The sequence below is a fragment of the Rhinoderma darwinii genome, chromosome 1 (assembly GCF_050947455.1).
Source record: "Rhinoderma darwinii isolate aRhiDar2 chromosome 1, aRhiDar2.hap1, whole genome shotgun sequence".
Taxonomy (NCBI): domain Eukaryota; kingdom Metazoa; phylum Chordata; class Amphibia; order Anura; family Rhinodermatidae; genus Rhinoderma; species Rhinoderma darwinii.
The window spans coordinates 276,024,861-276,052,415 of NC_134687.1; the positions used below are offsets into that span (position 1 = coordinate 276,024,861).

The window sequence follows — 27,555 nt, forward strand, 5'->3', positions numbered from 1 at the left end:
TATGTTCAGTATTTAATTGTGAAAAACACCAAAATTTAGCGAAAAATTGCAAAAATTTGCATTTTTCTCAATTTAAATGTATCTGCTTGTAAGACAGGCAGTTATACCACACAAAATTGTTGCTAATTAACATCCCCCATATGTCTACTTTAGATTGGCATCGTTTTTTGAACATCCTTTTATTTTTCTATGACGTTACAAGGCTTAGAACTTTAGCAGCAATTTCTCACATTTTCATGAAAATTTCAAAAAGGCCATTTTGACAGGGGCCAGTTCAGTTGTGAAGTGGCTTTGAGGGCCTTATATATTAGAAACCCCGAAAAAGTCACCCCATTTTAAAAACTTCACCCCTCAAAGTATTCAAAACAGCATTTAGAAAATGTCTTAACCCTTTACACCTGTCACAGGAATTAAAGCAAAGTAGAGGTGAAATTTACAAATTTCATATTTTTTTGCAGAAATAAAATTTTTAGTACAATTTTTTTTATAACACAGAAGGTTTTACCAGAGAAATGCAACTCAATATTTGTTGCCCAGTTTCTGCAGTTTTAGGAAATATCCCACATGTGGCCGTAGCGTGCTACTGGACTGAAGCACCGTCCTCAGAAGCAAAGGAACACCTAGTGGATTTTGGGGCCTTATTTTTGTTAGAATAAATTTTAGGCATCATGTCAGGTTTGAAGGGCTCTTGCGGTGCCAAAACAGTCAAAATCCCCCAAAAGTGACCCCATCTGGGAAACTACACACCTCAAGGAAATTATCTAGGGGTACAGTGAGCATTTTGACCGCACAGGTTTTTTACAGAAATTATTGGAAGTAGGCCGTGAAAATTAAAATCAACATTTCTTCAAAGAAAATGTAGGTTTAGTGATTTTTTTTCTCATTTCCACAAGGACCAAAGGAGAAAAAGCACCGTAAAATTTGTAAAGCAATTTCTCCCGAGTAAAACAATACCCCACATGTGGTAATAAACGGTTGTTTGGAGACACGGCAGGGCTGAGAAGGGAAAGAGCGCTATTTGGCTTTTGGAGCTCAAGTTTAGCAGGAATGGTTTGCGGAGGCCATGTCACATTTACAAAGCCCCTGAGGGGACAAAACAGTGGTAACTACTACCCATTTTGGAGACTACACCCATTGAGGAAATTATCTAGGGGTATAGTGAGCAATTTGACCCCACAGGTCTTTTGCAGAAATTATTGGAATTAGGCCCTGAAAATAAAAAATCAACATTTTTTCAAAGAAAATGTAGGTTTAGCTTATTTTTACTAATTTCCACAAGGACTGAAGGAGAAAAAGCACCACAAAATTTGTAAAGCAATTTCTCCCGAGTAAAACAATGCCCCACATGTGGTAATAAACGGCTGTTTGGAGACACGGTTTGGCTTAGAAGGGAAAGAGCGCTATTTGGCTTTTGGAGATCACATTGAGCAGGAATGGTTTGCGGCGGCCATGTCACATTTGCAAAGCCCCTGAGGGGAAAAAACTATGAAAACGCCCAAAAAGTGACACCATTTAGGAAACTACACCTCTTGAGGAATTCATCTAGGGGCGTAGTGAGCATTTTGACACCACAGATGTTTCATAGAATTTATTAGAATTGGGCAGTGAAAATAAAAACAATCCTTTTTCTTCAATAAGACGTAGCTTTAGCGCAAATTTTTTCATTTTCGCAACAAATAAAGGAAAAAAAAGAACCCAACATTTGTAAAGCAATTTCTCCCGAGTACGGCAATACCCCATATGTGGTCATAAACTGCTGTTTGGGCACACGGCAGGGCTCAGAAGGGAAGAACCGCCATTTGGAGTGCAGATGTTGCTGGATTGGTTTCTGGGCGCCTGTGGGCCCAAAACAGTGGAAACCCCCCAGAAGTGACCCCATTTTGGAAACTACACCCCTCAATGCATTTACCTAGGGGTGTAGTGAGCATGTTAACCCTGCAGGTGTTTTGTAGAAATTAGTGTGAACTCGATGTTGCAGAGTGAAAATGGGATTTTTTCCACAGATATGTGGACAATATGTGGTGCCCGGCTTGTGCCACCATAACAAGACAGCTCTCTAATTATTATGCTGGGTTTCCTGGTTTTAGAAACACCCTACATGTGGCCCTAATCTCTTGCATGGACAGTCGACCAGGCTCAGGAGTGAAAGCGTACCATGTAAAATTGAGGCCTAATTTGGCGATTTACAAAGTATTGGTTCACAACTGCAGAGGCTCAGATGTGAAATAATAAAAATAAACCCCTGTGAAGTGACCCCATTATGGAAACTGCACCCCTCAAGGCATTTATTAAGGGGTGTAGTGAGCATTTTCACCCCACATGTCTTTTCCATAAATGAATGCGCTGTGGATGGTGCAAATTAAAAAAAAAAATTTTCCCTAGATATGCCATTCAGTGGCAAATATGTCGTGCCCAGCTTATGCCACTGGAAACACACACCCCAAAAATTGCTAAAAGGGTTCTCCCGGGTATGACGGTGCCATATATGTGGAAGGAAACTGCTGTTTGGGCACGCTGTAGGGTTCAGATGGGAGGAAATGCCATTTGGCTTTTGGAGCGTGGATTTTGCTTGGTAGTAGTTTTGTTTGGAGTCTTACTGGTGTTTCCGTTTATAATGTGGGGCATATGTAAGCCGGGCGGAGTATATAAGGGGCATAGTCAGGTGGTATAATAATGGGGTAAAAAAAAACAATAAAATAATCCATAGATGTGTGTTACGCTGTTAAGCAATCCTTTCTGCACAGGCCGGTGTCGCACTGATATATGGCGTCCTTTCTTATGCCCCTTTTGGTCCACACTCCGCGCCTTTGTAGTTTGGGTAATTTTGCTAGGAAGTGTTGTCCTGGTATAATACGGGCACCGGCGCTTCCAGCGGATATGTTTGGGCCCTCCCTTTCCTGGTTCCCTAATTTTAGGTCCTTGATAAATCGCCTCTTCAAACAGAAGAAATGTTCCCCTCGGGCACAACTGCATATTTTTTTATTTCCTGACTTATTGGAGCCATAACTGATTTTATTTTTCATAGACGTAGCGGTATGAGGGCTGGTTTGTTGCGGGACGAGCTGTAGTTATTATTGGTACCATTTTGGGGTACATGCAACTTTTTGATCACCTTTTATCCTATTTTTTGGGATGCCAGGTAAACAAAAAAACGCAATTCTGGCACAGCTTTTTTCGGTTTTTTTTTATACAGCGTTCACCATGCGTTATAAACTACATGTTAACTTTATTCTGCGGGTCCGTATGATTCCGGCGATACCTAATTTATAGCACTTTTTTATGTTTTACAACTTTGCACAATAAAATTACTTTCGCCAAGTTGTGAGAACCATAACTTTTTAATTTTTTTGTCGACGGAGGTGTAAGAGGGCTTGTTTTTTGCGGGACGAGCTATTGTTTTTATAGGCACCATTTTTGGATACGTGCAACTTTTTGATCACTTTTTATTCTAACATTTGTAGGGCAAAGTGACTAAAAAACAGAAACTCTGGTAACGTTTTTTACGTTTTTTTTTACGCTGTTCACCGCGTGCAATAAATAATATAATATTTTGATACCTCAGGTCGTTACGGTCGCGGCGATACCAAATACATATGGTTTATTATTATTTTTCAATAATAAAGGACTTGATAAGTGTAAAAGGGGATTGTGTTTTATTTGATTACTTGAAACTTTTATTGTTTTCAAACTTTTATTATTTGCACTTTTTTATACTTTTTTTACACTTTTTCTCAAGTCCCACTAGGGGACTTGAAGGTCCAACGGTCAGATTATTTTTTTTCTAATACATTGCACTACCTATGTAGTGCAATGTATTAGATCTGTCAGTCATTCACTGACAGCAAGCCGATTAGGCTTTGCCTCCCGGTGGGGCCTAAATTGGCTTCCGTAATGGCAGAGCAGGAGACCATTGTGTCTCCTGTTGCCATAACAGCAGTCGCCAGTCCTGATTGCCTGTCAGGGCTGGCGATCTGCTAGTAACCGCTACGATGCAGCAATCGCTTCCGATTGCTGCATCGAAGGGGTTAATGGCAGGGATCGGAGCTAGCTCCGGTTCCTGCCGTTACAGGTGGATGTCAGCTGTACAGTACAGCTGACTTCCACCGCTGATGACGCCGGATCAGCTCCTGACCCGGCGCCATCTTGCCGGCAGCTACGGAAGCCGATCAGGCTCCGCCGCCGGGCGGATCTTGACCGGCTTCGGTGCTAGGCTGACCGGGAGGCCAGTATTAGGCCTCCGGTTGCCATTGCAGCCACCGGAACCCCGGCAATTTCATTACTGGGGTTCCGATGAGCTGCAAACACCTTAAGTGCAGCGATCGCGTTTGAGCGCTGCACTTAAGGGGTTAATGGCGGGGATCGAAGCTAATTTCGGTCCCCGCCGTTACAGCCGGATGTCAGCTGTAAGATACAGCTGAGATCCGGTGATGATGGCACCGGCTCAGCTTCTGAGCCGGTCCCAAACATTCGGCGTACATGTACGGCAAGATGCGGGAAGTCAATGCTTTCCATGACGTACATGTACGGCAAATGTCGGGAAGGGGTTAAAAAAAACAACCCCAAAGCATTTGAGCAGCTAAAATATAGGGGCCTGTTCACATCAGCGTTCACTTTTCGTTGGTGGGTTCCATCTGAGCTTTTCGTAGGAGGAACCCATCAACGGAAAGGCAAACGGAAACCACAGCTTCTGTTTGCATTACCATTGATTTCAAGGGTAATGCTTCCGTTGCGAATGGTTTAAAGTTTGTCTCCGTTTTGTAATGGGTCCGTTGTTTTGACGGAATCGATAGCGCAGTCAAAAACACTCAGTAGAAAATACAGCAAACAGATGCCTCTATATATATATATGGAGGCGGAAAAGGCTGCTATGCTGTGAGAATTTGAGGAAATCCAGAAACTAATAAATATAATTTGCATTTGACTTAACTAGAAATGAGAGAAAAATAAGGGAGAGGCAACGGCCTGAACACTTCAGCTAAAGGCGAGGTCTCCATTTGATAAGATATGCAGCTTGTACTACTTCCACCCTACAAATCAAACAGTCTACCCCAGCCCACTATTTAATAAACAGGTCTGTCAGTGTGTTTTGTGTAACTTTATAAATAGTTTTTATTAAAAATGTGTTTCACTTTTTTTAGATACAGCTGTTCTGTATGCTCTATACAGCACTGTTGTATCTAGCGCTAAATCCTGATCCCGTTAGGTCCGCAGACCTGGCTGGTTCACAGAGAGGGTCCTGTGTGTCTATGTCATGCAGTATCCACCTGTAATCTATCACATCTAAGTGATGAACCTAGATGTGATTGTTCACAAGTGGACCCTGTGTGACACATAGGACCCCGCTGACACTGAGATGGATTCAAGTCAAAACGAAAGATACAGCTGTTCTGTATGGAGGATACAGTACAGCTGTATCTAAAAAACGAAAACTAATTTTTAATAAAAACTAATTAAGAAGTTACACAAAACACACTGACAGACAAGCCCTCAAAAGGTCTGCATAGCATTTAAGGTTCTTTAGACAGGGCTCTGGAAACCACATACTGTGTCTTACCCATCAAGGCTATAGTACAGTTTCTATCCTTTGGAAAAAATATATATTCATAAAAATTCTAATAACGGATTTATTTTTTTAAATTAAAGTTTTCGAATTTTACATGGTTATAGGCAGCATAGAGGCTCGGTGCTTTCTATTAGGGCTTGTCCACACGCAACTGAATTTCTGCAGCAATTCTGTTGAAAGTAGCAGGCTTTCCGCTGCAGCAGTAACGCACCATTTCCTGTGGTTTTGACTACTAGGAGACTGTGATATCTCCTCTGAAATATGCAGCATTTAAGTCCACATTCCGCAACAGGAATGGACATGCTGCGGTCCGAAAAATACGCACTGCAGGCCAATTTCTGGTCGGAATATTTGCGCAGTGTGTGGATGAGGTTTGTTAAATCTCATCCACAATGCTGCTACCGTATTCTGCAGCGTATTTTCCGTCCGCAATTCTGGACGGAAAATACACAGCAATTCCGCTACGTGTGGACAAGCCCTAAGGGCCAGTTCATACGTTGCGTAAATACTGCGGATTTTCTGCAACGGAATTCATTGTGGAAAACGCTGCTACTGTATTTGCTGCGGAAAGTAGATGAGGTAAAACAAATCTCATCCACACGCTGCGTAAATACTGAGCGGAAATACCGCTCAGAAATTGACCTGCGGTGTGGAAATTCATTCCGCAGCATATCAATTGTCTTTACGTAAACGCTGCTTATATGTTGCTGGATTTCCCCATTGAAGTCAATAAGGATGTAAATCCTGCATCATTCGTGGCGATCCCACCGCAAAAAACGGAACTCAGAAAAAAAAAAATAATAATAATAATAAACTTCCATCTATCCAGAAATACTGACCGTAAATACGGATCAGTAGGCATGCGTATTGCATCCTTATATACGGATCCTCACAAAAAGAGGGAGGCTACAAACGATGTCATCAACATGTTGCCTAGCAATTCTTCTGTAATTACGGACGGTTTACGGATGCACATCAGTAGCCGCCCGTATTTACGGAAGCTCCCATAGACTTCTATGGGAGAGTCCGTGCCGTAATTACTGACAAGAATAGGACAGGTTCTATACGTTTTTTACAGCACGGACACCCATCAGTAAAAATACTGAAAGGTGTCCGTGGCAAATAGAAATCAATGGGTCCGTAATTACTGTCCGTAATTATGGACCGTAATTACTGATGAAAAATACTGTCGTGTGCATGGGGCCTAACCTAGGAGTCGGTTTCATCCTCCTGGGATGACACTTCATCCCATGTGACCGCCGCTGCAGCGGTCTCCTGGGATAAGACGTCATCCCAGGAGGCCGGTCTGCTAGCTTGCCGGCTAAGTGCTGCAGTTTTTCGCAGCGGACATTCCGGCCGAACCAGCACCAGTTTGGTGCACTTTTTCACCAGGAATTCCCTGCGGTGCACAGGGCGGATGCGCTGCGTGCTATTACGCAGTGTATCCGCCCAGTGTGAACTCAGCCTAAGGTCTTGTCCACACACACAACAAAATTGCTGAAAAAAAAATTCTGCAGAGATTCTGTTGAAAGTAGCAGACAATCCGCTGCGGCAAAAACGCACCATTTCCTGTGTGTTTTACTGCAGAAAATGGTGCGTATTTTGCTGCCTTTTTCACAATGTTCGGAGATGGCGACATCTCCACTGAAAAACGCAGCAATTCTGTCCACATTCTGAAGCAGGAATTGACATGCTGCGGTCTGAAAAATACGCACCGCAGGTGAATTTCTGCTAGGAAATTTTACGCAGTGTGTGGATGAGGTTTGTTAAATCTCACCCACTTTGCTGCTACTGTATTCTGCTGGGTATTTTCCGTCCGGAATTCCGGATGAAAAATACGCAATTCCGCTACGCGTGGACGAGCCCTAAGAGTGGTAAATTCCAAGAGTTCAAACACGTGACACTATCCTACTAGGGTTCCCATTGTTAAAATCAGCTTCTATAAGCTATTTTCCCATATTTCTGTTTGATAGAGTTGTATACTATATTACAATGAACTATTTTTATTATTAATCATAATAACCCTCAACGTCATTTGTTAGGCCTCATGCACACGACCGTGCTCGTAATTACATTCTATTTTTTTTTTTAACGGCACGGGCACCTTCCCGTGAGAAAACGGGAAGGTACCCATGGCTAACAGAAGTCTATGGGCCCGTTATTGCGGGTCGTAATTACGACCCGCAATAACGGGTGTTTTTACGGTCGTATGCATGAGGCCTTATTAGGGGAGCTCACACAACGTTTTTTGTCAGGCAGAAAGAAATTTGCCTCAAAACTCCTTTCAGGAATTTTGAGACAGATTTGGACTTGCCATACGTTTTTTACGCTTTTTTTGGTGGTTTTTTTTTTGCACATTTTGCCTGAATTTTTAGTTTCGTCATAGAATCTAATGCAAAAACCGCAGGCAAATACCGCCGCATAAAGCACTCAAAATGAGCGCCACGGAAACTGCTCGAAGATAGTGCATGCTGCTTTTTTTTTTCTTTCCCACGAGCGACCAAAAGCCACTCAGGAAAAGATGATAAAGCCTTTGCCTGCGCGATTTGGGGCGTTTCTTGGTTTCAACATGGTGAGCTACCCCTTAGATCAGAATCTAGTCCTTTTTTGAATGAGGTCATAGTATCTGCCATTACTACCTTTTGGGCTATTGCATGCCATAGTTGGACAATTCTACATGTTCACACGGCATACGTTTGAGGCAGAAAAATACGAGGCCGATCAGAGAAAACACTCTAAATCCAGGCATTTTTTTAAACTGAATTTCAAAGTCTTTTTGAAAAGTACTTTGAAGTGGTTTTCTAGCGTATTTCAAGGTGTATTCTCAGGGCATTTTTTTTACAGCGACAATGACAAAAAAAAATAAAAAAAATCACACTGGAAAACGCCTCAAGAAATTACGTCATTTTTTTTTTAGGCTTTTTTTTTTTTTTTTATTCGGTAGTGTACAAATTCGCCTCATATGAACACCACATCTGCCATTGAAATCAATAAGAAAATGTTTATAGACTTATTCCAAGTGTATTTTTAAGCGGAATACAAGCGTTTTATGCTTCAAAATATGCCTGAAAATAACTACGTAAACATATCCTTACTGTAAAGAACCCTTTCCTATATTGTTGTCTAAATCACATTTCCTCCACACAGACTGGGTTCACACATCGTGGGCAAAATGCTTTTTTTTTCCACAACCATAGCCATTTTGCTTAGATTTTTGCAAAATGACCGTGACTTGTGAATCCAGCCTTAATGAATGTTCCCTGGTATGATTAGAATCAATAAATTATAATGTCAGTATATTGGTTAGAAACAAACTTGCATAAGGGTCAATTCACACGTTGAGGTGCAGTTGGAACTGTACACTAAAACTGCATGCGTTTTTACTGTAAATTAGTGTTTTCAGATGCGTTTGCGTTTTTTACTGCAACCGCTTGACAAAACACACAAAATCGTGGTAAAAATGCATGCGGTTTTAACCGCAACGTGTGAATGAACCCTAAGCCATGTCTGAACGATATAGCTCTTAACCCCTACACCCACGAGTAAGTAACTGTACGTCGTTGCGGGAGGTTACTTCCCACATGAGGACGTACAGTTACTGGGTTTTTTCCGGTGCAAACTGTCGGCGACAGTCTGCACCGTGAACCGGGAGCCGACACTCCACTCTTGCCGGCCAGCGGTCCTTTGCCGCCGATTTCGGCGAATTAACCCCTTAAATTCGGCGATCGGTTGCAATTGCCGAATTTTAGGGGTTTCTAGCATATCGGTAGACCCCAGTCCGAAATCGCGGGGTTTGCCGATAGTTAGCATGGCAAACGGAACAATGGCTTCCATGTCTGCCATGGACGGAAGCCCACCAGGACCAACCTTCGGCTGGTCCTGATAGGCTTCCTGTCAGAGTGACAGGAAGTCACTGTGTCGTTCCCAATGCACACTGTCTGCGACAAGGTGTGCATCGGGAACTGGGAGATCAGCTATCCCCGACAGAGGAAACTCCAGTGTTGCCGATCAGCGGCTCATCGCCGCTGATTTCGGCAATTAACCCGATAAATGTGGTGCTCGATTGCGATCACCACATTTAGGGTATGTGCACACACACTAATTACGTCCGTAATTGACGGACGTATTTCGGCCGCAAGTCCCGGACCGAACACAGTGCAGGGAGCCGGGCTCCTAGCATCATACTTATGCATGATGCTAGGAGTCCCTGCCTCGCTGCAGGACAACTGTCCCGTACTGTAATCATGTTTTCAGTACGGGACAGTTGTCCTGCAGCGAGGCAGGGACTCCTAGCATCGTACATAACTATGATGCTAGGAGCCCGGCTCCCTGCACTGTGTTTGGTCCGGTACTTGCGGCCGAAATACGTCCGTCAATTACGGACGTAATTAGTGTGTGTGCACATACCCTTAGGGGGTTTGTAGCACATCAGCAGCCCCCATGCAATTGTGGGGGCAGCTGATGCTTGTGATGGCATCCGGAGGCCAGGCAACGGCCTCCGGGTCTGCCATGTATGGAAGCCTATGAGGACCAGCCTCTGGCTGGTCCTCGTAGACTTACTGTCAGAGTGACTGTGACTTAGGTAGTGTAATATATTCTAGCAGCGATCAGAGCTGCAGGTAAAAAAAAGAAAGTGTAAAAAGTAAAAAAAAATTAAAATATGTTTTATAAAAGTGTCAAAATAAAAAAAAAAGTTTGTTTTCCTTTAATAAGTCATTATAGGGGAAAAATGAAAAAGTTAAAAAAAAAAAAAAAAAAGTACACATATTTGGTATCACCGCATTTGTAACGACCCAAATTATGAAACTATAATGTTCTTTTTTCCGCACGATGAACGCCGCAAACAAAATAAACGGAAAACTATGTCAGCATCGCTATTTTTTGGTCACCACCCCTCCCAAGATGTAGAATAAAAAGTGATCAAAAAGTCGCATTTACCCCAAAATAGTACCACTAAAAACTACAACCCGTCCCGCAAAAAACAGGACCTTTCACAGCTTTTTTGACGAAAAAAGAAAAGTTACGGCTCAGAATATGGTGCCTCAGAAATTATTTTATAGAAACTTAATTTTATTGTGCAAACGCTGCAAAACTTAAAAAAAAAACAAAAAAAAACATACACACATGGTATCGCCGTAATCGTACCGACCGGCAGAATAAAGTAAAATGTCATTTATTGCGCACGGTGAACGCTGTAAGGAATAAAGAATTTAAAGTGCCAAAATCGTTGTTTTTTGGTCACCTTAGCTCTAAAAAAGATCCTGTGGGGTCAAAATGTTCACTATACCCCTAGAAAAATTTGCTGAGGGGTGGTTTCCAAAATAGGGTCACTTTTGGGGGGTTTCCACTGTTCTGGTCCCTCTGGGGCGTTGCAAACCAGACATGGCACTGAAAACCAATCCAGCAAAATCTGCGCTCCAAAATCCAAAAGGCGCTCCTTCCCTCCTGAGCCCTGCTGTGGGTCCAAACATCAGTTTACGACCACATATGGGGTATTGCCGTAATCGGGAGAAATTGCTTTACAAATGTTGGGGTGCTTTTTCTCCTTTATTCCTTGTAAAAATGAAAAAATTCTATGTTTCCACAGAAAAATAGGTGATTTTCATCTTCACAGACTAATTCCACTAAATTCTGCAAAAAAACTGTGGGGTCAAAATGCTAACTATACCCCTAGAAAAATGCCTTGAGGGGTGTAGTTTCCAAGATGGGGTCACTTTTGGGGGGTTTCGACTGTTTAGGTACCACAAGACCTCCTCAAACCTGACATGGTGCCTAAAATATATTCCTAAAAAAAGGAGGCCCCAAAATCCACTAGGTGCGCCTTTGATTCTGAGGCCTGTGTATCAGTCCATTAGTACACTAGGACCACATGTCGGATATTTCTAAAAACTGCATCTGGGCAATAAATATTGAGTTACATTTCTCTGGTAAAACCTTCTGTGTTACAGCTTTTTTTTTATTACAAATGAATTTCCGCAAAAAAAAATGCTACTTTGCCTTAATTCCTGTGAAACGCCTAAAGGGTTAAAATACTTTCTGAATGTGGTTTTGAATACCTGGAGGAGTGCAGTTTTCAAAATGGGGTGATTAATGGGGACTTTATAATATAGAAGGCCCTCAAAGCCACTTCAGAACTGAACTGGTTCTTGAAAGTATGGCCTATTGAAATTTTCTTGAAAATATGAGAAATTGCTCATAAAGTTCTAAGCCTTGTAACGTCCTAGAAAAATAAAAGGACGTGAAAAAAAAATGATGCAAACATAAAGTAGACATATGGGGGATGTTAACTAGTAACTATTTTGTGTGGTATTACTATCTGTTTTACAAGCAAATACATTTAAATTTAGAAAAATGAATTAGAAAAAAAAGAATTTTAGCTAAAATTTGAAGTTTTTCACAAATAAACACTGAATTTATCGACCAAATTTTTTCACTAACATAAAGTACAGTATGTCACGAGAAAACTATCTCAGAATCGCTTGGATAGGCAAAAGCATTCCAGAGTCATTACCACAAAGTGACACGTCGGATTTGAAAAAATCATCTGTGTCCACAAGGCCAAAACAGGCTGTGTCCTAAAGGGGTTCATAAGATCTCTTGCATGGTAAAAGCAGCTAACCAGTGGCTTCTATTATAGGCAATCCCAGTGAATTTCCTAGGTAAGGGAGGTTCCTGGATTTGGAACAGGTTAATGCCTTTTTGTTATCAAAATGCAAATACATGCCAATGTCTTTCTTGAATGTCAAACTTTTAGCGCACACTGCCTTAACAGGATATCTGTAAATTGCATCATAGAGCAATATACCTTTAAACCCCTCACGGACCAACCCCAATTTTGTGTTAATCACCACTTCAATCCCCTCATCTTTGCCATTATGCTAACCATAACATTTTTGTTTTTATGACCAGGACGCTAGGCATTGTTTTGTTTTTTTTGAGGGATGAATGAGTTGCAGATCTGGTCGACACTATTTTAGGGTACATATAGGGCTCTGTGTACACTACATTTAGCGTGTACGTTGGGAAAGCTCCCGACGTATACGCTACCTTAAAGGGAATGTGACGCTAGAAAAAAAAATTTTTTTTTTTTTTTTAGTTAAACAATTAGTGTGTAGGTGATTAAACATTGTTCTAATTTTTTTTCTTTTTTTCACGAGTCAGGAAATATTATAAATTAGATTCTAATTTATAATATTTCCCAGTGCTGGTCACTAGATGGAGCAATTCCCAAAATTGCAGCATTGCATGTGGTAAAGCAACCACATTGCTTTATGCTGCAAAATTTGAGAAAACTCACTCGCTCTAGTGAGCTCTCAGAATCCCCCCCCCTCCTTTATCCTGGCTAGTGCCGGGACAAACGAGGGGATTGAACGGTCAAACCTCCTACGCTGTGTGTCGCCAACACACAGTGTAGTAGGTTAACATACAGTAGTAAACACACACAGAAATAACTTACCTGCTCCAGTCGCCGCCGCTCCCTCCGGTCCGTCCGCTCCGTCTGCTGCCGCCGCTCCAAGTGCACAAGTCCGGAAGCCGCGACCGGAAGTAGTAATCTTACTGTCCGGCCGCGACTTCCGGTCCACAGGAAAATGGCGCCGGACGTCGCACAGTTCAACTTGGACTGCGTGGGAGCGGCGCATGCGCCGTTCCCACACAGACGGCGTACACCATAGTGGATGGAACGGGCCGTGTTCGTATTCACTATGGGACTGTATGTGCCGTATTCCATGTCTGTATGTGTCGTTAATCGAAACATACAGAAATGGAAAAAAAAATGGCGGCCCCCCATAGGGAAGAAAAAGTGAAAAAATTAAAAAAAGTAAAACACAAACACACAAATAAATCTAAAAGTTTTTAATAAAACACTAAAATCAAACTGATGTAAAAAGAAATTTTTGGTGACACTGTTCCTTAAAAGAGGCTGTGTCACCAGATTATAAAATCCCTATCTCATAATAAATGTGATCGGCGCGGCAATGTAGATAACAGTAACGTTGTGTTTTTTGTTTTGTTTTTAACCCCTTAAGGACGCAGCCACTTTTGGACCTTATGACACAGCCTCATTTTTTAAATCTGACATGTGTCACTTTATGTGGTAATAACTCTGGAATGCTTTTACCTATCCAAGTGATTCGGAGATTGTTTTCTCGTGACATATTGTACTTTAAGTTAGTGAAAAAATTTGGTCGATATATTCAATATTTTTGCGTGAAAAACACCAACATTTTAGAGAAAATGTGCAAAAAATTAGCATTTTCTAAATTCAAATGTATCTGCTGGTAAGACAGATCGTTATACCACACAAAATAGTTACTAGTTAACATTTCCCATATGTCTACTTTAGATTGGCATCGTTTTTTGAACATCCTCTTATTTTTTTAGGACGTTACAAGGCTTATAAGTTTAGCAGCAATTTCTCAAATTTAAGAAAATTTCAAAAGAATATTTTTTTAGGGACCAGTTCAGTTCTGAAGTGGCTTTGAGGGCCTTATATATTAGGAACCCCCACAAATCACCCCTTTTTAAAAACTGCACCCCTTAAAGTACTCAAAACAGCATTTAGAAAGTTTCTTAACCCTTTATGCGTTTCACAGGAATTAAAGCAAAGTGGAAGGGAAATTTGCAAATTTCATTTTTTTTGCAGAAATTCCATTTTAATCCATTTTTCCTGTAATACTGAAGGATTTTACCAGAGAAACACAACTGAATATTTATTGCCCTGATTCTGAAGTTTTTAGAAATATCCCACATGTGGCCCTAGTGCGCTACTGGACTGAAACACCGGCCTCAGAAGCAAAGGAGTACCTAGAGGATTTTTGGGCCTTCCTTTTCTTAAATTATATTTCAGGCACCATGTCAGGTTAGAAGAGGTCTTGTGGTGCCGAAATAAAGGAAACCCCACAAAAGTGACTCCATTTGGGAAACTATACCCTTTGAGGAATTCATCTAGGGGTGTAGTGAGCATTTTGACCCCACAGGTGTTTCATAGATTTCATTAGAATTGGGCAGTGAAAATGAAAAATTACATTATTTTCCAATAAGATGTAGCTTTACCTCAAAATTTTATTTTTTTTCAACAAATAAATGAGGAAAAGCACCCCAACATTTGTAAAGCAACTTCTCCAGAGTACAGAAATACCAAACATGTGGTCATAAACTGCTGTTTGGGCAAGCGGCAGGACTCGGAAGGGAAGGCACGCAATTTAGCTTTTGGAGCGCTGATTTTGCTGGATTCATTTCTCTGCACCATGTCGCATTTGTAAAGCTCCTAAGGTACCAGAACAGTGGAAACCCGCCAAAAGTGACTCCATTTAGGAAACTACACCCCTTGAGGAATTCAACTAGGGGTGTAGTGAGTATTTTGACCCCCCCAGGTGTTTCATAGATTTCATTAGAATTGGGCAGTAAACATGAAAAATGTCATTTTTTTCCACTAAGACGTAGCTTTAGGTAAAAAAAATTCATTTTCTCATCAAATAAAGGAGAAAAATCACCGTAACATTTGTAAAGCAACTTCTCCAGAGTACGGAAATACCCCATATGTGGTAATAAAGTACTGTATGAATACACATCAGGGCTCAGAAGGGAAGGAGCGCCATTTGGCTTTTGGAGAGCAGATTTTGCTGGATTGTAAGCTGTGCGGAGTACATCAGGGTATATGTAAGCTGTGCGGAGTACATCAGGGTATATGTAAGCTGTGCGGAGTACATCAGGGTATATGTAATATGCGCGGAGTACATCAGGGTATATGTAAGCTGTGCGGAGTACATCAGGGTATATGTAAGCTGTGCGGAGTACATCAGGGTATATGTAAGCTGTGCGGAGTACATCAGGGTATATGTAAGCTGTGCGGAGTACATCAGGGTATATGTAATATGCGCGGAGTACATCAGGGTATATGTAATCTGTGCGGAGTACATCAGGGTATATGTAAGCTGGGCGGGGTACATCAGGGTATATGTAATCTGTGAGAAGTACATCAGGGTATATGTAAGCTGTGCGGAGTACATCAGGGTATATGTAATCTGTGAGAAGTACATCAGGGTATATGTAAGCTGTGCGGAGTACATCAGGGTATATGTAAGCTGGGCGGAGTACATCAGGGTATATGTAAGCTGTGCGGAGTACATCAGGGTATATGTAAGCTGTGCAGAGTACATCAGGGTATATGTAAGCTGTGCGGAGTACATCAGGGTATATGTAAGCTGGGCGGAGTACATCAGGGTATATGTAAGCTGGGCGGAGTACATCAGGGTATATGTAAGCTGGGCGGAGTACATCAGGGTATATGTAAGCTGGGTGGAGTACATCAGGGTATATGTAAACTGTGCGCAGTACATCAGGGTATATGTAAGCTAGGCGGAGTACATCAGGGTATATGTAAGCTGGGCGGAGTACATCAGGGCATAATAGGATGATTTAATAATGGGGAGAATTAGTAATCCATGGATTGGTATGTTGCGCTTTGAACCAATCCTTTATGCACAGGCCGGGTTTATTGGGTATTATACAAAATATCTGCGCTCCAGTGTTGCCTTATATTTGACTTCTTCACCAGCCCTATAAGCTGCACAAGGCCCTAAAGTTTCCTCATCTCCGCTGCATCTACAGGGTCCACCTGTGGGGTCCAGCAAATGACGATGTGGGGTATTTAGTGAAATTCTACTGGACGTAAAAAGGAGTCTGGGCCGTCATTTAGAATCATTTTGCATCATTGCGTTTTGAGAGAGTCATAACGTGTTATTTTTCCGGTGACGGAGCTGTGTGAGGGCGCGTTTTTTGTGGAACAAGATGTAATTTTTATTGGTTCTATTTTGGGGTACATGCGATTTTTTTATCACTATTTATTCCATTTTTTGGGAGATGCGGAAACCAAAAAACAGCCATTCCAGCACGTGTCTTTTTTTTTTTTTTACAGTGTTCACCGTGCAGTATAAACAACATGTTAACTTCATTCTGCGGGGCGATACGATTACAGTAACACCAAATTTATATCGTTTTTTTTACGTTTCACTACGTTCCCACAATAAAAATACTCTTTTCTAAAAAAAATCATGTTTTAGTGTCGCCATTTTCTGACAGCCATAACTTTTTTATTTTTTAGTTGATATCGCTGAGGGACGGCTTGTTTTATGCGTGACGAACTGTAGTTTCTATTGGTACCATTTTGCGTTACTTGCAACTTTTTGATCACTTTTTATTAAAAAATTTTTGAGTCAAGACGACCAAAAAATAAAATGCTGTCATTGTTTTTTATTAAAAAATTTTACGGTGTTCACGTGCGGTTAAAATAATGTGATATTTTTATAGATCAGGCCGTTCCGAACACAGCAATACCTATTATGTATATATTTTTTTTCAGATTTTCATTTTTTTTCTAATAATAAAGGAGTTGATCAGGGAAACAGGGCAAGTGTTGTTTTTATTATTTATTTATTATTTATTAACTTTTATTTATTTATTTTTCTTTCACATTTTTTACTTTTTCTTTTACACTGACCTGGGGACATGAAGATCTGATCTTCTGATCCCCGCTACGATGCTCTGCACTACTTATGTAGTGCAGTGCATAGTAACTGTCATTCTTCATTTGACAGTTAGCGTATTAGGTCCTGCCTAATCCATCGCAGGGGGCCCCGGGGGTTACAGAGGGAGCTCCCTCTGTCAACCGCTTCAATGCGGCGGACGTCATTGACAGCCGCATTGAAGGGGTTAAATGGCTGCGATCGGCGGTAACAGCCATCGCAGCGGCATGTCAGCTGTGTATAACAGCTGACAGCCGCTGAAGATAAAGCGCGCACAGCTCCTGTGCTCGCTTTATCTGCAGGGCGTAACTGTACGCCCGTCTGCGGGAAATCACTTGGTTTTCGGGCGTACAGTTACGCCCAAATGCGGGAAGGGGTTAAAGACGATCATTTTTACCCAAGTTATGAGTAATTTTAGATTTATGCAAATGAGCTTTCAATAGACAACTGGGCGTGTTTTCTCGTTTTACCAACTGGGCGTGTATTGTGTTTTTACTAACTGGGCGTGTTTACTCGTTTTACTAACTGGGCGTTGTGAATAGAAGTGTATGACGCGGACCAATCAGCGATATACACTTCTCATCGTTCCCACCCAGCTTCTTTCACTGCACAGACATACAGCGTGTTCTCGCGAGATCACACTGTGACGTCACTTCCTCCTACAGGTCCTTCGGACGAGAGAAGACACATCGGCTCCATGCGTCCGAGAGGGTACAGTTGAATCTGCAGCAGCATCACCGTGTGCAGGTAAGCATAGTAAACTCCCTAGAGACGAGCATATTACCCTCTCGGACGCCTGGAGCTGATGTATCCTCTTTCGTCCGACGCCAAGGTTGAAGGACCTGTGGGTGACTTTACGCTGTGTGTCTGCTGTGAAAGAAGCTGGGTGGGAACGATGAGAAGTGTAGGACGCTGATTTGTCAGCGTCATACACTTCTATTCACAACGCCCAGTTGGTAAAACTAGTAAACACGCCCAGTTGGTAAAAACACAATACACGCCCAGTTGGTAAAACGAGAAAACACGCCCAGTTGTCTATTGAAAAGCTCATTTGCATAAATTAAAAATTGCTCATAACTTGGGCAAAAATGATCATTTAAAAAAAACAAAAAACTTTACTGTTATTTACATTGCAGCGCCGATCACATTCAATAGGAGATAGGGATTTTATAATCTGGTGACAGAGCCTCTTTAACCATAGGGCTTCATTAGCTCGACGGACACCAAAAGAGTGTCCTTTTTGCCTCCATCGGGCTGGTATACAGAAGTCTACCTTTTCTTTTAAAGAATGAAATCGCATAGTAGACTGGGCTTCTCCATTCCGCAAAAAAAAAAAAGTGTAACGCACAGTATGCCAAATTTTTTATTTTTTTTTCTTAACGTGGAAGCCTATGGGTGATGTATGCCACTGTATGGCATACGTCATAGATATGCAGTTAACGTATACGTCATGGGCTTTTCACGACGTATACAATGAATAACACGTTAGTGTATGGGTGAAGTATGCGTTAAATGGATGCCTAACAGTAGAAACATCACCGGTAGACCATAATGGTATCAGTTAAATCTATACAGGGACATGACGTAAGCATTTACCGTATACATTGTCGCATATACACTATGGTGACGAATTCAGAACATACGTCAAACGTAAAGCATAAAACGAAGTTAGTGTTTAACCCCTTAATGACAGGGCATGAAAAGAACTTAATGACCAACTAAATTTCTCTGTTATTGCCTCTCTGCCATAACTTTATATTTTCATTGACGTGGCTGTATGCGGCCTTGTTTTATGCGAGAGAAATTTTATTTTTTATGTAATTTATTTTTACAGCGTTATTATAGGAAAAAGCGATTCTCTGCATTGTTTTCTTTTGTTTGTTATCCGGTTTACGTTTCCCCTTAGTGACCAGCCTATTTTAGGCCCTAATGACCAAGCTATTCTTTTTCGTTTTTCTATAGTCACATTCAAAGAGCTATAACTTTTTTTTTATTCTTTCGTCTACATAGCTGTATGAGGACTTGTTTTTTGCGGGATTAGTTGTACTTTTTAACGGCACCATTTTGGGGTAGATATCATTTTTCGATTAACTTTTATTGGAGGGGGGGAATAGAAACAAAAACCTGAAATGCCGCCATTGTTCTATGCGTTTTAAATTTACACCATTCACTGTGCGGCGTAAATAACACATTAGCTTTATTCTATGGGTTGGTACGATTACGGCGATTGCTAATTTTTGCAATTTTTTAAAATTAAATACTGAATGTATCGGGCAAATTTTGCCAGTAACATAAAGTCCAATGTGTCACGAGAAAACAATCTCGGAATCGCTTGGATAGGTAAAAGCATTCCGGAGTTATTACCACATAAAGTGAAACATGTCAGATTTGAAAAAGGAGGCTCTGTCAGGAAGGTCAAAAGTGGCCAAAGAGGGAAGGGGTTAATAGACAACTGGGCGTGTTTTTACTTTTTACCAACTGGGCGTTGTGAAGTGTATGACACTGACCAATCAGCATCATACACTTCTCATTGCTCCAGCCCATTGTTACAGCGTGATTGTGCAGTGAAAGAAGCTGGGCTGGAACAATGAGAAGTGCAGGACGCTGATTAGTCAGCGTCATACACTTCTTTACAACACCCACTTGGTCAAAAGTAAAAACACGCCCAGTTGTCTATTATGAACAATTTTAGATTTATGCAAATTAGTTTCTTAACTGTCAAAAATGAGTTTTTCTAAATATAAACCACTGCTGTTATCTACATTACAGCGCCGATCAGATTATGTAGGAGATTGGGCACTTATAATGTGGTGACAGAGCCTCTTTAACCCCTTAACGACCAGGCTCTTTTTGGCCTTAATGACCAAGCATTATTTTTCACCGTTGCATTTCTAATGGCTCATTTATACGAACGTAAAACTCGTCCGTGCGCGGTGCGTAAGAACCACGCACAGCACACTGACCCATTGATTTCAATGCGGCCATTCACACATGCAGGAGCTTTCACGCAGCGAGTGTCCGTTGCGTAAAACTCACTGCATGTCCTATATTGATGCGTTTTTCATGCACCTATCGCCCATTAAAGTCAATGAATGCGTGAAAACCATGCACCGCACACTGATGCATCCGTGTGCGGTACGTGATTTGCGCATAAATTTGATTGAAAATAATAAAAACTAAAAAAGATGTGCTTTGCGAGTGCGTGAATAACTTATGCCACTCGCAAAGCGCATTGATGCATAACGGACAAGATACACATGCGTTTTTCACGTGCGTGAATTGGATACGCTCGTGTGAATGTAGCCTAAGGCTGGGTTCACACGACCATGTTACGTCCGTAATGGACGGAACGTATTTCGGACCGAACACACTGCAGGGAGCCGGGCTCCTAGCATCATAGTTATGTACGACGCTAGGTGTCCCTGCCTCGCTGCCGGACAACTGTCCCGTACTGTAACCATGTTTTCAGTACGGGACAGTAGTCCCACGGAGAGGCAGGGACTCCTAGCGTCGTACATAACTATGATGCTAGGAGCCCGACTCCCTGCAGTGTGTTCGGTCCGGGACTTGTGGCCGAAATACGTTCCGTCCATTACGGACGTAACATGCTCGTGTGAACCCAGCCTAAGAGTCATAACTTTTTTATTTTTCCATCAACATAGCCGTATAAGGGCTTGCTTTTTTGGGACGAGTTGTATTTTTTTATTGAACCATTTTTGGGTGCATATTATATATTGATTCATTTTGATAAACTTTTTTTTGGGAGGGAATTTTTAAAAAAACAAAAAAAACAACTAAGTATTCTAGCATTGTTTTTCGCATTTTAAACTTACAGCGTTCCCTTTGCAGCGTAAATAAATGTTACCTTCATTCTACGGGTCGGTACGATTACAGCGATACTAAATATGTATAGGTTTTTTATGTTTTACTATATTTGCAAACTAAGAACCCTTTAAAAAAAAAATTAAAAAAATCTATCTATCTATATATATATATATATATATATATATATATATATATATATATATATATTTGTTTTTGAATCGCAGCATTTTAACCTCTTCCCGACATTTGCCGTATGGGTACGCCATGGAAAGCATTGACTTCCCGCATTTTGCCATACCAATACGCCAAATGTTTGGCTCCGGCTCAGAAGCTGAGCCGGTGCCATCATCGCCGGATCTCAGCTGTATCTTACAGCTGACATCCGGCTGTAACGGCGGGGACCGAAATTAGCTTCGATCCCCGCCATTAACCCCTTAAGTGCAGCGCTCAAACGCGAGTGCTGCACTTAAGGTGTTTGCAGCTCATCGAAACCCCAGCAATGAAATGCAGAGGTTCCGGTGGCTGAAATGGAGGCCGGTTATTACCACATGTGGGGTATTGTTTTACTCGGGAGAAATTGCTTTACAAATTTTACGGTGCTGTTTCTCCTTTAGTCCTTGTGGAAATGAGAAAAATCGCTAAACCTATATTTTCTTTGAAATAATGCCGATTTTAATTTTCACGGCCTACTTCCAATAATTTCTGTAAAGAACCTGTGCGTTCAAAATGCTCACTATACCCCTACATAATTTCCTTGAGGTGTGTAGTTTCCCAGATGGGGTCACTTTTGGGGGATTTTAGCTGTTTTGGCACCGCAAGAGCCCTTCAAACCTGACATGGAGCCTAAAATATATTCTAACAAAAATAAGGCCCCAAAATCCACTAGGTGTTCCTTTGCTTCTGAAGTCGGTGCTTCAGTCCAGTAGCACACTAGAGCCACATGTGGGATATTTCCTAAAACTGCAGAAACTGGGCAACAAATATTGAGTTGAATTTCTCTGGTAAAACCGGTGTTATAAAAAAAAATTTATTAAAAATTTATTTCTGCAAAAAAATATGTAATTTGTCAATTTTACCTTTACTTTGCTTTAATTCCTGTGAAATGTGTAAAGGGTTAAGACATACTTGAATACTTTGAGGGGTGAAGTTTTTAAAATGGGGTGACTTTTTGGGGGTTTAATATATAAGGCCCTCAAAGCCACTTCACAACTGAACTGGCCCCTGTAAAAATAGCCTTTTGAAATTTTCTTGAAAATGTGAGAAATTACTGCTAAAGTTCTAAGCCTTGTAACGTCCTAGAAAAATAAAAGGATGTTCAAAAAACGATGCCAATCTAAAGTAGACATATGGGGGATGTTAATTAGCAACAATTTTGTGTGGTATAACTGCCTGTCTTACAAGTAGATACATTTAAATTGAGAAAAATGCTAATTTTTCGCTAAATTTTTGTGTTTTTACAATTAAATACTGAACATATCGAGCAAATTTTGCCAGTAACATAAAGTGCAATGTGTCACGAGAACACAATCTCAGAATCGCTTGGATAGGTAAAAGCATTCCGGCGTTATTACCACATAAAGTGACACGTCAGATTTGAAAAATGAGGCTCTGTCAGGAAGGTGAAAAGTGGCTATAGCCCCTTAGTGACCAGCCCATTTTAGGCCTTAATGACCAAGCTATTTTATTCGTTTTTCTATAGTCGCATTCAAAGAGCTATAACGTTTTTATTTTTTCGTCTACATAGCTGTATGAGGACTTGTTTTTTGCGGGATTAGTTGTGCTTTTTAATGGCACCATTTTTGGGTACATATAATTTTTATATTAACTTTTATTAACCTTTTTGGGGGGGATTATAAAAAAAAACTGAAATTCCGCCATTGTTCTATGCGTTTTTAAATTGACGCCGTTCACTGTGCGACGTAATTAACATGTTACCTTTATTCTATGGGTCGGTACGATCACGGCGATACCACATATGTGGAGGTTTTTTTATGTTTTACGACTGTTGCACAATAAAAACACTTTTGAACTAAAATTATTTGTTTTTGCATCGTCGCTTTCCAAGAGCCGTAATTTTTTTATTTTTCCATCAATGTAGTGATTTTTTGGGCTTGTTTTCTGCGGGACAAGACGTAGTTTTGAATGGTACTGTTTTGGGGTACATGGGACTTATTGATTCATTTTTATTATGACTTTTTTGGGGGGCAATGGAAAAAAATTGCAATTTCGCCATAGTTTTTGGCGTTTTTTTTTTTACGGTGTTCACTTTGCGGTTTAAATTACATATTAACTTTATTAATGGAGTCATTACGGTCGCGGCGATACCACATATGTGTACTTTTTTTTTTTTTTTTACACTTTTACTAAATAAAACCACTTTTTATGGAAAAAAATGGATTTATTTTTTTACTGTACTTTTTATTAATAATCTTTATTTCACTTTGATGACTGATTTTATTAGTCCCACTAGGGGACTTTACTGTGCGATGTTCCGATCGCTACTATAATGCTCTGGTATACTTCGTATACCAGAGCATTATTGCCTGTCAGTGTAAATCTGACAGGCAATCTGTTAGGACGTGCCTCCGGCGCGTCCTAACAGGCATATGTCCAGGGCAGACCTGGGGGCTTTTATCAGTCCCCCGGCTGCCATGACACCCCATCGGAGACCCGCGATTGCATTCGCGGGCCGCCGATGGGTGACAGAGGGAGCGCACTCCCTCTGTAAACAAAGTTAAATGCCGCGGTCGCTATTGACGGCGGCATTTAACGGGTTAAACGGCCGCGATCGAAGTAAACTTCGATCGCGGGCGTTGGAGCAGGAGCTCAGCTGTCATCAGACAGCAGAGCCCCGGCACCAGCCTGCACGGGAGACCCGTGCAGGACTTAGACTAGGCTGACGTGAAAAGGCGTCAGCCTAGCCTAAAGCCCAGTAGTGAATGACGTTAAAAGGCGTATTAGTGGTCACTAAGGGGTTAAAGGGAAGGGATTAAGAGCCGTAACATGTTTATTTGTGGACATATGTGGGCTTGTTTTTTTGTGGGACAAAACATAGTTTTCATTGGTACTATTTTGGGGGTAACATTTTTTTCCGGGGGGGTCGGGTAGCTAAAAAAAGTAATTTTGCACTGTTTTTTTGTACGCCGTTCACCAAGCGGTTTAGAGCCTTTGCGATCGTGGTAATACCATATATGTTGGGTTTTGTTTTTTACACTTTCTAAATAAAACCACTTTTTATGGAAAAACTTGGTTTTATTTTTACTGTCATTTTTTTTCTTCCAGAAACCTTGACTGTTTTCATTTAATTTTATTCCTTCAAGGGGACTTCACTATGCGATCTTTTGATAGCAGATATAATCCTTTGTCATAAGGCCCCATTCACATGAGCGTGAATCACATCTGTGCGTTGAAACAAAGCACAGCACACGGACGCATTGATCGGGCCACGCAGCGAAAGTCCGCTGCGTGACACTCACTTAATGTCCTATATTGGTGCCCATTGAAGTCAAAGGGTGTGTGAAAACCATGCACCGCACACGCATCAATTCAGTTGAAAATTATTAAAAAAAAAAAAAAAAAAAAAAGATGTGCTTTGCAAGTGAATAACGCATCCCCCTCGCAAAGCGCACTGATGCATAACCCAAAACACACAGACCCGATTCACGCGCTTTAATCGGACACGCTCGTGTGCATGAGGCCTAAGTTTGCCAAACATTATAGCCTGTCAGTAAGGCTTGATTCACATCTGTGTCGGGGCTCCGTTCATGGGTTCCGTCTGACTTTTCAGTCATGGGAACCCATGAACGGAACCATAGATTTCCATTTGCCTTACAATTGATTTCAATGGTAACGCATCCGTTGCAAATGGTTTCCGTTTGCCACCGTTCTGTAAGGTTTCTGGTGTTTTGACTGAATCAATAGCATAGTAATTAATACGCTATCGATTCTGTCAAAACGGAAACCTTACAGAACAGTGACAAACGGAAACCATGTGCAACGGATGCGTTACCATTGAAATCAATTGTAATGCAAACGGAAAGCTATGGTTTCCGTTTGGGTTCCCCTGAGGGAAAGGTTCCACGGAACCCATGAACGGAGCCCCGACGCCGATGTGAACGAGGCCTGCAACCGACAAGTAATTCAGCTATGCCTCTGGTATTGCCTAATAAGCAGTTACTGATGGCAGACCTGGGGGCCTTTGTAACCCATTGGCGCCCTGCAGGTGTGCCGATGGGGTGACAGAGGGCACACCCTATGTGAAATACCTTAGATGCCATGGCCGCTATTGAATGCGGGATCTGAGTTAAACTGCCAGAATTGGAGTTCTCTCCAATTCCTGCAGTTGTGGCAGGAGCCTGGCTGTGTATAACAGCCGTGTTCCTGATGCGGAACTCATGGGTACAGTGGCAGTACCCACAAGATAGGAGCACTGGCTTGTGACAGACTTATCCGTTGCTACGATCACACACGGTTTTGATGCCGTTTTTAGCCAAACACTGGAGTAACACAAAAGAAACTAAATGCGTCATTTCTTTAGACCTTTCCTTCCTTTTAGATCCATTTCTTGTAAAAAAAAAAAAACAAAAAAAAAAAAACACAAGACAAAAAATGCTTGTGTGGTCCTGGTCTAAAGGGGTATTCAATTATGGCAGGATATGGCATAAATGTCTGAGATGCAGGAGCCACCTCCGGGACCCGCACTTCTTTCTAGAATGGTGTAAACCGGACACAGCTGTTTCCGTCATTTTCTGCCACCCCTTCATTGATTTACCACCTGGATGTGGCAGCCATTCCCCATTCTGGACATAGGTGTGGGTATGCCATAAATGTCTAAGGTGAGAATACCTCTTTAGGCCACGCTATAAAATGTCTGTGTGTAGCCCTACCCGAAAGCCGTAACGGCAGTCTGAATGCAGCCAAACATTCAATGGGTGGATTTATCAAAAACTACTGCAAACGAAAAATTTAGGGAGCTGCTTAAAAGCAAACAATAGGGAGACGTTCACACATCGTGTCAGAATTAAGGCCTGATTCACACGAACGTTGTAAAGTCGGTGTGCTGTCCGTTAAAACAGGCAGCACACGGACCTATGCAATTCAATAGGGCTATTCAGACATGCGTGATTTTTCACGCAGCGTGTTTCCGCTGCGTGAAACTCACTGCATGTCCTATTCTAGTCCGTTTTTTCGGACCATGCGCCCATTGAAGCCTATGGGTGCATGAAAATCATCGACAGCACACGGACGTCATCTGTTGCTAAAGAAAGGCTGAGAAAAAACACCACAACGTGCACCAACACGGACATAAAAAAAACTGTTGCCTCACGGAACTGCAACGCATGAGAAACAGTGCGATTTTTGAGCATGCAAAACGGACACGTCCATGTGAATCTGAACGTGAATCCTGTGAAAATCCATTCCTATTCTGCGGACAACGCATAAGAATAGAGTATTTTAGACCTTATTCACACGCTCAATAAAACATTAGCTCGGAGTAATGAACTCGCTGCGGATATAAAAAAAACGTTCAGAATCTCCGTGGTATTTGAGCTGAAACGCGGAGTAGTAGCTCCATTTTATTACGAGGGTCAGCTGCGGATTTATATATGCCCAGTTTGCTGCTATGGGCTCAGTGTTCCCTTGCACCAGTTTTGATAAATCCCACCAATTTGTACACTTCATTTAATAACAATAAAAGTTACATGGAACCCAAAAGTTTGAGGCTCGCAGATTCCTGTGAAGAAAGCCTGTGCCCTGTGCCTCCAGCCAGACGATTGTACACCGAATCACTAGCACATAGTCCCATCACCGTCGCATTAAACTAGTACGGAGCTCTACTACAACTCCACTACGTGACACTGGTCAGCACTACTACACCCCGTACACATACAGAAAGTCGCAGTAGCGCCCAGGTCGCCGCCACAGTTGTCGAGCTCGCTTGTAATAAGGCGGCGTCGGTGTAACCACACAGCTAGCATTCCCCCCTCGGCTGACCTGACTAGCCTTGTAGAACTGCTTCTTGAGCCCCGCTACAGACATGGCTCCGGCCTGGGAAACTCGAGCGCAGATTCCGAAAGTCGATGAAGGAAAAAAAACAAACTTAGAGCCTTTCGGGGCTCCCGGCTCAGGAAATTACATGGCAAGCGCTCACTTCCGGTATGAGAGAGGAAACGGGGGAGGGTAACAATCACGGAGTCTGTGTCCTGAGTGTGAGTCACTCCTGGGGTGCAGGAGGCAGCGGCTGGACGCAGCTGGTGGCCGGGCTCCTCATGATATGTGCGCTGTGTATGGCGACTGCTGCCGAACACCTTTCTCTTTGTCCTCATAGAAGTGGAAATGTGGACGTAAACCCCGGGCAGCGCTATTCAAGGCTTGGACGAGAGAAATCAGAGCTGCAGGCTTCAAGCACTAAGGCCACGTTCACACAGCTTATTTTCAGACGTAGTTTGCTTTGTAAAACGCTCGCATTTCACGCTGAAATACACTAGAAATACGTCAGCAAACAGCTTAACAAATACCCTGTGTAGTACATACGAGGAGTATTTTTATGCTACTGAATTAAAGATAGCTGCGTAAAAAAAAAGTAGTGACGTCACTTCTTGAAGCGTATACACAACTCAAAATACGCTTCAATTACACCTG

The 27,555-nt window shown here is 41.8% G+C and overlaps 1 protein-coding gene across 1 annotated transcript in view; it reads right to left on the reverse strand.

Moving 5' to 3' along the window:
* SH3GL1 (SH3 domain containing GRB2 like 1, endophilin A2) overlaps positions 1–27,211 on the reverse strand; it is a 158,938-nt gene extending 131,727 nt beyond the window's left edge. Inside the window, exon 1 of the mRNA XM_075864257.1 lies at positions 26,908–27,211. Coding sequence (XP_075720372.1) covers positions 26,908–26,952 — 45 coding nt within the window. The 5' untranslated portion in view covers positions 26,953–27,211. The remainder of the gene's footprint in view (positions 1–26,907) is intronic.
* Between the last annotated feature and the right edge of the window lie 344 nt (positions 27,212–27,555).